Source organism: Leptonychotes weddellii, chromosome 3 (assembly GCF_054177405.1).
Source record: "Leptonychotes weddellii isolate Sample4059 chromosome 3, ASM5417740v2, whole genome shotgun sequence".
Lineage (NCBI taxonomy): Eukaryota > Metazoa > Chordata > Mammalia > Carnivora > Phocidae > Leptonychotes > Leptonychotes weddellii.
Window position 1 is genome coordinate 46395251 of NC_138371.1, and position 12301 is coordinate 46407551.

At 36.1% G+C, this 12301-nt stretch overlaps 1 protein-coding gene across 2 annotated transcripts in view; it reads left to right on the forward strand.

Annotated features, from left to right (window-relative positions):
• The first annotated feature begins 3394 nt into the window (after positions 1-3394).
• The window catches only part of PDE1A (phosphodiesterase 1A), a 236040-nt gene continuing 227133 nt past the window's right edge, over positions 3395-12301 (forward strand). For both annotated transcript variants that reach the window (XM_031035677.2, XM_081814036.1), the window contains exon 1: positions 3395-3869. In XM_031035677.2, the coding sequence (XP_030891537.1) occupies positions 3817-3869 (53 nt within the window). In that variant the 5' untranslated portion in view covers positions 3395-3816. The remainder of the gene's footprint in view (positions 3870-12301) is intronic.

Sequence of the window (12301 nt, forward strand, 5' to 3'; positions counted from 1 at the left end):
ACACATCAAATGAAAATTATGGCAGTGCCTGCATTTTACTTTTCTTGGTTTTATCAAAATTTAGGCACTTTGCTGGAAGAGTGTCATATACACATTTTATCTTTCATGTATAGTGTGTCAAAAAAATAAGATTGAGAACTACTGAACTGAAGATCAGGTATATCACACACAGGACTAGCACTAAACTTCTCCACTTAATCTAAAACTCACTTAAATACATAACTTGTGACATTGTGTTTAATTAAACTGTGTGGAAAAAAAAAATACACTTTGCCTCAGGCTGATATTTGGCCAGACTTAAGAGGTAAAATGATAACCTATAGATAAATTCATAATCAGTTCTTGGGTTGTCATTAATATTACATGATTTTTCTACCACTGCATGCTTTTTGGCACTTACATATAACAAGCAGAGCCATAGAACAGAGTAGAACAATGGAAAAAAACAAAATAAGAGAAGGTAAAGCTTACCTATTTTCCAAGATGCTTGAAACAAAATACCATGACACACTTAGTATTCACTTGATTGGGAAAGTCATGGAGCTGATCTTTGTTTTTTGTCATACACCATGACTTATGTTGGATACATTGATGTGTTTCACCTGAACATTTTAACAAATTAATTTAAGGAATATTTATTAAGCACCTGTTTTGACAGTCTCTAACAGTGCTGGGTGGGGGAAGGAGTGTGTGTGTGTGTGTGTGTGTGAGAGAGAGAGAGAGAGAGAGAGAGAGAGAAACCACGTGTGAGAGCAGGGAGTGCTCCTGAAAGTGATAGGCAAGGTCATACTCAAACAGAGTTTACCATAATAGGAAAAATATAAACACCATTTCTGATTCCTACTCCCAGGAAAAAAACTATTCATAATAAATTGTATTTAGTTTATTTTATAGGAGAGTTGGCCTGGTTATTTATACAATAAATTTTAGCATTTTACACAGTACAATTGTGTTAATTTAAGGAATATATTTTTGTTATTTAAGCAACAATAGTGGAGTCCTTTTATCTGATTGAATACCACATTAAAGTTGAATAACTTAATAAAGCAAACTTTTCTTCCCAATGTTAAATTTAAATGCTCATTGATAAAAAGTTTACAAAAACATTTAAGAAATACATATTTTTCTTTGTGCCAGGTGAATATTTAACTTCCTGGTATTTTCTTATGGCTTTTCAGGTTCTAAGATTGGGTTTAAATATGATGCTTGATATATATGGGAATCTAAGCTTTCTACCTTAAATACTAAAGAGCAAAAGGAATATAAACTTAATGCAAAGCAAAAATATTATTTTCCTATAATTAATTTAACAACTTTCAGATTCTGCAGTTGATAATCAAGCCTTTGAGCCTCAAGTTAGATTTTATATTTGGCTTGTCATTGGAGCTGTACCTTGGCTAGAAGTTTACTAGTATTTGTGTTGTGTTCCTTCTATCCTGTAAGTGAAGAAATCCTCTCACCTTTCTAATTCAAAAGTCAACAAAATAAAAGTTAATTTTTAAAAGTTGATGAGCTTATTATTCTCTTGGGTTGTCCCTCAGGAATATTTACGATAAATTAATAGTAATATAGATAAACCATGAGTTTACTCCACCCATAAGTTGATCCATCAGTTGACTGCCACCCATAAATGCAAAAATCCTTCCAGAAGACCCGTGCAACATGTTATTTCTCCCATCCAAGTACTAACCAGGCCCGACCCTGCTTAGCTTCCGAGATCAGACGAGATCCGGCGCGTTCAGGGTGGTATGGCCGTAGACCAGCATGTTGTTTCTTATGTACCTTCTTATACAAAGAAAGCCAAAGCATATGGTTATAATAATGCATTTATTCCAAAGGTCTGCATATCAGTTTGCATATAAATGGTCTCCAGATTTAACTGCAGTATTGCCCACTCATGTCAATTTATGATTGGATGCTTAGTGATGGTGAAGAGAACACTGATTTAGATGTCATTAAATGAATATATAATATTTACAGAGATACATACAATATAAAATTATCTTTTTATTTATGACTTTTTACTTACAGCTTTACATAATAAATGTGTATTTCTGGAATATTAGGCATCATAACTTCTATGCTAGTTCCTTAGCAAGAAGCAAATTAATCCTATTTAGAAATAGCACGATGGTACCATTAAAGTTGGAAAAGAACATAGAATTCAATGAATGTCATAACCTCATTTTATAAATACAAAAACTGGGGCTCAGATAGGTCAAGAATTTTTCCAACAATGGCCCAGCATTTTCATGATAGAACTAGGATTAGAACCCACTTATTATTTTTAGTTCAATCCTGTCTCAGAATGATGTCATTAGAAAAATGAAAAAAAAAAAAGTATGGATTAGAACTGTGCTTGATATAATCAGTGATTTCTTTGTAATTCTCTTCTTCTTTGTCTTTCCTCTGAGAGGGAAATAAAAATGTACTCTTGCTCCTGTGGAAGTATTTGGAGAGTGCTAAGAAATACAGATTGCAACCATATAGGTCATATCCTCCTCTGTGTCATTTGACCCTTATTTGATCATTCAACTAAAGGCATGAGTGTTTCTCAATTTCCCCTGCCTTTATCACACGTATATTTTCAAAACATTTTAATCATGCTTTGAGATGGTTTATTTTATTACATACCAAACTTCTGGCCTGGAATCTCATGACACTATTGATTGAGTAGGAATTTTGTTAGTGATTCAGATATAGGAATGTCTGTCTCCAAAATACATTATATTAAAATGTGAGGGTTCATCTTATCTGTAACTAGAACTAGAGTTCCTGCAGTGTGAGTCTAAGTCTTCCAAGTAAAACAGTTTTTAATGTCATTTATTTTCAACTGTTTACAACTTCCCTCTAATACCTACATTTCTATCTTTTTATTTTTGAAATTCAAATTTGATCATATAGTTCCAAGGGAGTTTTGGGGACTTGAAAAAAAAAGTGTGTATATGTGTTTTCATATCTTTTTTGCAGTGTCTCCACTTAGTTGGAAAGTCACTCTGGGTACAGACATCTGGGCACAATGTCGCTGATAGAATTGAGCAATTTTTGTTTTTCTAACTTTTGTAGCTCCGGCCAGCTTCACATGGGCTTCTATCAGTTGAAATGATATCTTTGACTTTAGCCAAGTGTAGGTTACTGGGTTATGAGTGCCAAAAATCATGAGTGGTCTCCACACTCCATCCAGTGTGGATAAAAGCAATATTATAAAATAATTATAATCTTTTGAAGCAGAGCCAGCCATGCAGCCTGAGCCCATCTTCCTTCATTAATTTGTATACAGTTCCTATTTTAACGGAACAAACTTTCAGAGGGTACTCACATGGGACTGCTGAACCAGCTGTACAACTTTTATTTTGAAGAAAAAAGTTGAGCCTCAGAACAGGCTGTTTTAAAGACAGGGAGGGACTTAGCTTTTCGGAGCTTGACCAGCATGTAGAAGGAGTGCTCTCATGGCTCCAAGAGCTCAGGGAGCTCCTACCTGGGTGCCACTAGGGTAGGAAGTTTTCTGTTTGTTTTGTTCTGTTTCCGAGGGTCCTGTGCACTTCTCTTGCCTGGATCACCGTGACTGGTGGTGGTTTCTGCACACCCTGCTCTGTGGGGGAGTGCCCCAACGTGCCTGTCTTATGTGGCCTCTATGGACACACTGCTTAGCTGGCAGAGAGCAGGGAAGTTTTCTCCCAGCACCCAAAAAGAGAAAGAGGAAAGTACTTTTTCCTTCTGGGCTCCTTGCAGCACAATAGACCAGGATAAGCTTCCACATTCTCTCCCTGGATTTCTGGAGTGGTTTCCAGGAAGAAGTTAAACTTTCACCTTTAAATGGATGACCATGTCACAATCAGGAAGAAACATCTCCAAAGACCCATCTTTAGGTAAGTAATGCTACATCCCAGTTGGCTCCAGGGCTATCAGGAAAAATAATTTCTTTCCCTTATCCTTAACTTGGAAATTCTGGCACTAAGCTCCAGCAAAGCAATAGAGTGTGTCTAAAGTTTAACTTCATGCATACCTGAGGAGTCCTTTTATTTTCTGTTTTCTGAAGCTGTGCACAAGCTCTTATCAACTCCTCAAAATATATTTTAAAAGCAAATTAGCTCTTCAGGCACATGAATGACATAGCGTTGGAAAAACTTCTAAAACATTATGCAATCCCTCGCTGTTTCCAATGGTTGCACAGCCCTCTAAATTGGAAATACTGTGCTTGGTTATTTCAACTGATTACACTCAGAGATAGTGTTTCAGCACAGCAAATGCTATACCTTTTTGCAGTAGTGTGTGGGAAGACAAATGTGAATTTGATGGCTATATACTAAGGTATATATATTTACAGCTAGTTCAGGAGTATCTTCCTGCAGTTTAGGAAACAAAAGGACAACAGGAAAAATTTTACATTGTGGTGAAATCTGTGGCCCGAAAAAATGTAGATACAGTATAATAGATTGAGTTAAGGTTTTATTTTTTGGGGGGGGGGGGCTCACTCTTTCTCTTGAGAACAGGAATTTTTTCATTGACTCTTTAACCCTTGATTCTTTAGTTACTTATGTACTTTAGAATTCAGAATTAGGAATTTAGACCTTTAAAGAGGCTAGAAAATCAACACAGTTTCTGCCTTTTAAGACAGAAGATCTTAAAAAAAGAAGCTAATTATATATTAATTTTGTGCTTCCCCGCAAATAATATACTAAACAAAGCGGAGATACTACATGCTAGCAAAACTAGACATTAAAGTCAAGTTGCAGTCACTGGTTGTTGATTTAGAATTAACTATAGGATAATAGAAGTTTATGGATGGAATTCCTGGCATTCTGTGGTTGTCACATAATGAATAAGAGTGGGCCTCAAGGCATATGTTTTATGTATTGATTAAGCCTTGTTACAGTATTATTAGTAGCAACAATATACTTTTGTAATGCTTAGAACAAAATGCTAGCTCAAACCTGTTTTACAGCCTTCTTAAAAATAAATCATATTGGGACGCCTGGGTGGATCATTCGGGTAAGCGTCTGCCTTTGGCTCAGGTCAAGATCCCAGGGTCCTGGGATTGGGCTCTGCCTGCTCAGCGGGGAGCCTACTTGTACCTCTCCCTCTGTCCCCCCCCCATCACTGCCACCCCACTTGTGCTCTCTCTCTCAAATAAATAAATCTTTAAAAAAATCATATTTAAATCTATACATGTGGATTTAATATCATAATCTGTGTCTATATTTTATGCAGTGTCAGCAATAAATAACCAAAAATCCAAAATGACCCCCGAATGTGTATTCACCTGCCATAATTCCTATGTAATTACTTTCCGTTTTCTCCCAAGTGCATGTGTGACTTCAAAAAGATATGACAGTGGCACAGATGATTCCAAACTGAACCCCAGTGAGGCACCATTAGAAGAGGGAACCTGTGGAAATTCAAGAAGCCAAGATTGTGTCGGATGAAATCAGATCCACTTGGCCAGTATCTTTAGTATGTTACCCCATGGGGAAGCTGTTGGCGATTGAAGCAAGTGGTCCTTCTCCACTGGTTTATGGCGAATCCATATCCCGTCCTGATGAATTGTATGCTAAGGTGCCACTCACAGGGAAATTGCAACTCATCCATGCTTCTGTTCTTTTTCATATAAAGTAATTGAGATTCTTTGCCCAAATAATTAGAATACAATTTGGTAAATTCAAATGATTTACTTCATGATCCTGGTGACCTAGAAGAGAAAACATAGCTGCCAAAGAGGACATACTTTCACTCAGGCAACTGTTTCAAGCAAGTGTACAAATGGTCCCTGACTGAAAACAGGTTAAGACCAGATGTGGGGTTGGGATTAATGGGTCAGTTGGCACATTGATAGATGGCTTTGCTTTTATCAGGATATGATTGTTGTGAGGGAAAAGGGAGGTAGAGAGTATCTTAATAAAGCATTCAAATGACTAGACATAATTCCTCAGAGAAAGTGTTGGGCTATATTTCGGTAAAACACAGCATTGACCTTCTGATAGCTAGTTGTACTTTTGGGCATGTTGGGAAGTGCTTTAAGATTGCTTTTGGCATCTTATGCCCTTATCCGATGCCCCACTTCATCTTCTTTTTTGGTTTCCTTTCTCTGGTTCCTTGTCTTCTTGGGCTATTACTGGATTGTCCACCTCTCACACTGAGACACCTTTCTCAAGCCTGCCTTTCTGTTCAGAGACCCATATACCAGACTTTCCTTCTCAGTATGTGCTTGTTCACACCCTACTTCCTAAGGGATTTGCATACTCAATCTACTTGGTAAAAAATCAGTGCTAGACTGTTTTGTATGTGTTAGTCACAAGTTTAACAGAAATTTTGTGAAAATAATATTTTGACTGTTTATAAATAATTCACTTAAAATTTTAGTCATTAAGAGAGGCTCAGTCTGGGATTTGGGGGGAAATATCTGACATACTGACACCATTCAAGTTTTTACATACAGACTACTTTCTCCTGCAACTGAACCAAGAGCTTTAATTCAATTCACCTGGCCTCTCTGATTGATTATAGATGTCCAGAATCTGGACTACTGCACTGGGGCGGTCTGACATGATAAAGAAAAACAAACTGTGTCTGCCTTCACATGACATATCATCTAGTATATACCTAGATAACTATGGCACAGACAGATGATGGGTGCCAAAGAGGAGGTGACAATGTCCTGGGAAATTATAATGAGACAGATTTCAATGATGACTAATTCTGACACCTACGTGAATTGAGAGAGATAAGCCAGATTTTTTTAATTTTTGAAACTGAATAGACATCGATTTTTAATTAGCATAATCTCCCTACATTTCAGACAAGAAAAGTCACCCATCAAGTATAAAAAGTTAGTTGAGAGGCTTTAGAGTAGACAGTGGATGTTGAAATTCCATGGCTGGGTATGATATCAGGAAGAATCTGAGAAATCTTACATATTCTTTAGATTCTGCCTCTAAGAATGTCTGTGTCTCCTACAATGGTGATTCCTGAATCATCTCACATAGGTTAGCAAATCTATGTTTTAAAAGTCTTTTGTGGAATTTTTAGGTATATATTTTCACACCAGGTCTGTGAGGAAAGGAAAAGGCAAAGGTTTTTTGTTTTTGTTTTTGTTTTTATGGCCAAGGTGGGAGTTTCTATGATCTCTATTATGCATGTCAGGTGGAACTTGGGATCAGTGAGATTGACTATTCAGCCCTGAGAATATAGAAATGGTGCATCACAAACCTACTTTGAGGTTTTTGCCTGTAGACATTCCTGCAGCTCAGAATTGTATATAAAAATGATGATTCTCCCTTTACTCAAGAGAAATTCTTTAGGTTTTATAATTTTCCAGGAAGGAAACACTATCACAAAAGGTATATTAATGTGTTTTAAATCAACAACACTAAGTTTGGGGACACCTGGGTGGCTCAGTCGGTTAAGCGTCTGCCTTTGGCTCAGGTCATGAGGTCCTGGGATCGAGTCCCATATCGGGCTCCTTGCTCAAAGGGGAGCCTGCTTCTCCCTCTCCCTGCTATTCCCCCGCTTGTGCTCTCTCTCTCTCTGACAAATAAATAATAAATCTTAAAAAAGAAACACTAAGTTTGTCCCTCAGCACATAGAAAATAAAATTACATAGAACCTTAAAATCCAAGATGTGAATAAACACTTGACATGAAAGACCTCCCCCCAAAAAAGAAACAGTTTTTTAGGCTTTTAAAAACCTCTTTTTCGAGGCGCCTGGGTGGCTCAGTCATTAAGTGTCTGCCTTCGGCTCAGGTCATGATCTTGGGGTCCTGGGATCGAGCCCCGCGTCGGGCTCTCTGCTCAGCGGAGAGCCTGCTTCTCCCTCTCCCACTCCCCTTGCTTGTGTTCCCTCTCTCGCTGTGTCTCTCTCGGTCAAATAAATAAAAATCTTTAAAATAAATAAATAAATAAATAAATAAATACCTCTTTTTCTGTGTTACCACAGAGTTTTATCTCTGGTAATCATAATTGATCTCTGTATAAATAGATTCTTCAATTTATAATCCATTTCAAATGAATTACCTTTATATAACTTCAGTAAGACAGTTGCTGAAGACACTTCCATCTTATTGCATATTCATATTGCTTAACAAACTTTCTATATTCCCATGGGATAAATAAACATTCAACTTTGATGTCAAGAAAAATCTGTTTCTCCTAATAAAAGTACATCAGTGGAAATAATTCTTATCTGAATTTCATTGCCATGAAGTTTAAGTCTGGGTTTCTGTTATTATCAACTCTTCCTATTTGATTTGATATTTTATCAAATTCTATTATATGTGCATTGTTTTCCATTTGTTGCTTCAAATTCTTTCTAGGAGTAGGTAAGGAAAAAAACTAAAAAAATAAATTGAAACTTTCCTCACATGTTAAGCCTTATTTTGTGTTCTTTGACGCCAGCAGCCTGTTGAACCTCTTCTGTGTTCAAAATGGATAAGTTATTTTTGTGGTGGCTTTCCATTAGAAGTAACACTAAAAAGCCACAAAAGAAATCATGCAAATAGTTGTTCATCAGCCGTAGATTTGAGAACTGGTCTATGCATCCAGGATCTGAGACATTAAAGTGCAAGTCAGATTGCTGCCAGGACCTCAGACTAATGAAAATCATGTTGAGATCTTCACAGCATTTAGAACATGCTGTTTCTTCTCTTTATGCCTTTTCAAAAGTCTTATTTTTACAAGTATCTGTTAGCAGAGGAATTCTGAGTGTGCTTTTGGCAGGCATATTCTCTTCACATGGAGATGGAGAAAGCAGGAGGATGAAATAAGAAAGCACAGGAAAAGACAGACAGATCCTAATTTTCTTTGTGGACCTAATGGGCATGGTTAGTAACCTATTGCTGCATCTGATTTCTAATTTCAAAGGTGTGATCTTTCAAGGGTGTGACAGATAAATAAATAAAATCTTTAAAAAAAAATACCGCATTTTATAGAAGAATAGCATAAAATATTGTTACATTTTTAAAATCATACACCTTTTGGAGTGTAATCATTTTTATTTATTTCCACATTTAAGCTCAGTGTATGAACATCAGTGTTATAGCTACACCAGAAGTTGCTAGTATGCAGGGGCTGTGCTGCTTTTCAGATTTTTACATGTTCATAAGGTGGGACACCTGACTGACTGCTGATTTATGGTAGTTTTCTAGGTAAAATGTCTGGATCATATTCAGTTATTCAGATATTTCAAACCCATTTCCTTCAGTGTTTTGGGAATAACAAAAAACCTGAACACATATAAAATATAAAGTCGCTTCAAAATTTAAAGAAATTATCATACATGGATGGACATTGATATTTTTGTCTTGTAAATATTTAAGTATGTGTGATATTCTGTGATTTAATCCTCTTTTTAACACCTGCCTCTCACCAGAAGCACATATTTTAGACAGGAATATATTTAGTTCAAGTCATCAGAGTGAAAAGTAATTACGTAGAAAATAATTAAGTGTGAGCTGATGAAGTAGTATATGTAAAATACCTTTTTTACGCAATGAATTTCCTCATAGGAGAAAGCTCTGTGTAGTTTTATTATATTTTGGAATCCAAAATATAGTAAAAATCTATATTTATAAAAATGTTCTAACGGTTTTTGGTTCTAAGACAAAAGTGATTGTGAATTTGTTTTCTAAAAAAAAGAGAAAAAAATGAATTTTCCTGCAATAGATACATAGTTAAATACTGGAAATTTAGTTTCATAGTTTCTTTTTTTTTTTTTTAAGATTTTATTTATTCATCTGACAGAGAGAGGGTGAGAGAGGGAACACAAACAGGGGGAGTGGGAGAGGGAGAAGCAGGCTTCCCGCTGAGCAGGGAGCCTGACATGAGGCTCGATCCCAGAACCCCAGGATCATGACCCTAGCCAAAGGCAGATTTTTAATGACTGAGCCACCCAGGCGCCCCATAGTTGGTTTTTTATTTTGTTTTGTTTTGTTTTTTATAAATGATGACTTTTATGTGACAGTTAATTAATAGAAAAAAAAATTATGTTTATGTTATTCTCCCCTTGCTATGAAAGTGAAAAATACTTCTGGAAAAATAGACACAGTGAAATGAATTTAACATTTATGATACTGTCAGGCACAATGTTAGTTAATAGAAGAACAATTACATTTTATAACCGATATTTATTAAAAATTAGTTTTTCATTGTTTAGGTCAGGATGTTTTTGCTGCTGGTCAAAGGTCATTATATGACTTATAAGGCAAGGAACAGACTCAAATTGCTCTTTAAAATGGACTACAAAGGGACACCTGGGTGGCTCAGTCGGGTAAACATCTGCCTTCGGTTCAGGTCATGGTTCCAGGGTCCTGGGATCGAGTTCCGCATCGGGCTCCTTGCTCAGCGGAGAGCCTGCTTCTCCCTCTCCCACTCCCCCTGCTTGTTCTCTCTCTCTCTCTGACAGATAAATAAATAAAATCTTTAAAAAAATAAAATAAAATGGACTACAAAGATCAAAGCAAAACAGCAAACACCTAAGAATGTAAGACATAGGGTAATGTTTATCTTGCAAAAGTTATCAGACAGAACTGTGCCTTTTATTTTTCCAGCTGTGATAAAAGTAGCTCTAATTTTTAAGTGGTCATCACAAATAGATAAGCCCCATAATTTGTCATACACTTTAAAGTCAGGCAGCAAGTAATTTACTCCTGCTGGTATTATTTCATCCACAGTCAAGCAAATTTAAGCTATTTTTCAATAAACTTACCATCACCAGCAGCAGTAGCAGCAGTAGGTATTAATATTAAGAACTGCTGTTTATTAAAATCTTAGTGTATTTTTAATCATTTACAGACATATAATTCCTTAAAGAAGTAGTAAATCCATAATTAATAATTTTGGGTATAGATCCAGGAACAGAGAATAGATTAAAACACAGAAAAAGGTCTCTTTCTCTCAGGAGCTACACAAATCTTGTTTTCTAAGCTAGAGAAGCTTGGTGATAATTGTGTTTATCTTGGACATTGGCATGATTTAGAAATGGCTTTTGTAATGTTTGAAATGAGGAAAATCAAGATTATGCAGATAAAATGACCTACTAGATAATTTAATGGTTTTATACCATCTGGAAATTTTTATATTTGGAATAATCAGTCTATTACATAGAGTGTTTAGGTTAAAAGCAATGAAAAAGAATAAGATTAAGGTGACCTATAGGTTTGTAGAGATTGAATAAGTTTAAAGAGGTCTGCAGTATTTATAAACTGTATCTCTTCAGTTCTATGACTGGGCATGACATAATTTTGATAGTTCTCATGGGAAAGCTTCCATTTATTTATGTACTTGATTAAGGCCTCTTGGACATCCAACATTTCCTGAATTGGAACTGCTGGAAGTGAATGGGGCAGTCACAGTGCATTTGAAGAACAGAAGATAAAACTTTCAGATTTGCTATCTTCATAACATCCCAAGCCTGCTCCATTAAAGCCATGTGTTTTTGGTTTTGTTTTGTTTTTATGTAGAAACACTAATTCTGTGTCAAATTGGTGACCATTTTTAGTGTTTTGGTCACTGCAGCCTTTAGCATCTTAGGATGTTATTTTTAGAGGAGTTGTTTGTTAAAATGGGTATTTAAATATTAATTATATATTTATTAACCAGTTGTTTATAGGCATTGAATGTCAGGGGCCTTTATTATGAAAATCACCACTTCAGGTTTAAAAATATTAATATTTAATTTGACATTTTCAAAGATCAAAGAGCTTGGAACAAATTGTTTAGAGACCAATGTGATGATAAACAGCATGTTTGTATCTTTAATAATATAAACGTGGCAATTTTTGAGTCCTAATTGAGGAAGAAAAGGAAAATCCCACTAGGTCAAAATCATTTTTAAATAATACCGTTAAATTAAAATTTGGATGAAAGTAGGGACATGGTGATAATCTGGGACCAACTGTTTGTTAGATATCACACCTAAAGTGATTCCAAATTCTTTTTTTTTTTTTTTTAAAGATTTTATTTATTTATTTGAGAGAGCGAGAATGAGAGAGAGTACATGAGAGGGGGGAGGGTCAGAGGGAGAAGCAGGCTCCCCGCCGAGCAGGGAGCCCGATGCGGGACTCGATCCCGGGACTCCAGGATCATGACCCGAGCCGAAGGCAGTCGCTTAACCAACTGAGCCACCCAGGCGCCCGTGATTCCAAATTCTTATAGCTATTCCAGTGGTGATGTCTTTGTGGAGCAACATGAAATAGAAAGAAGAGACTCTTGCAAATTTCTGTGCCTGCTAATTAAGCATGTCCTGCTCGGTTCAGCTGCATCTAATTTTTTCTAACTCTGAGATCCCATATCATTTTATCTAGATTTC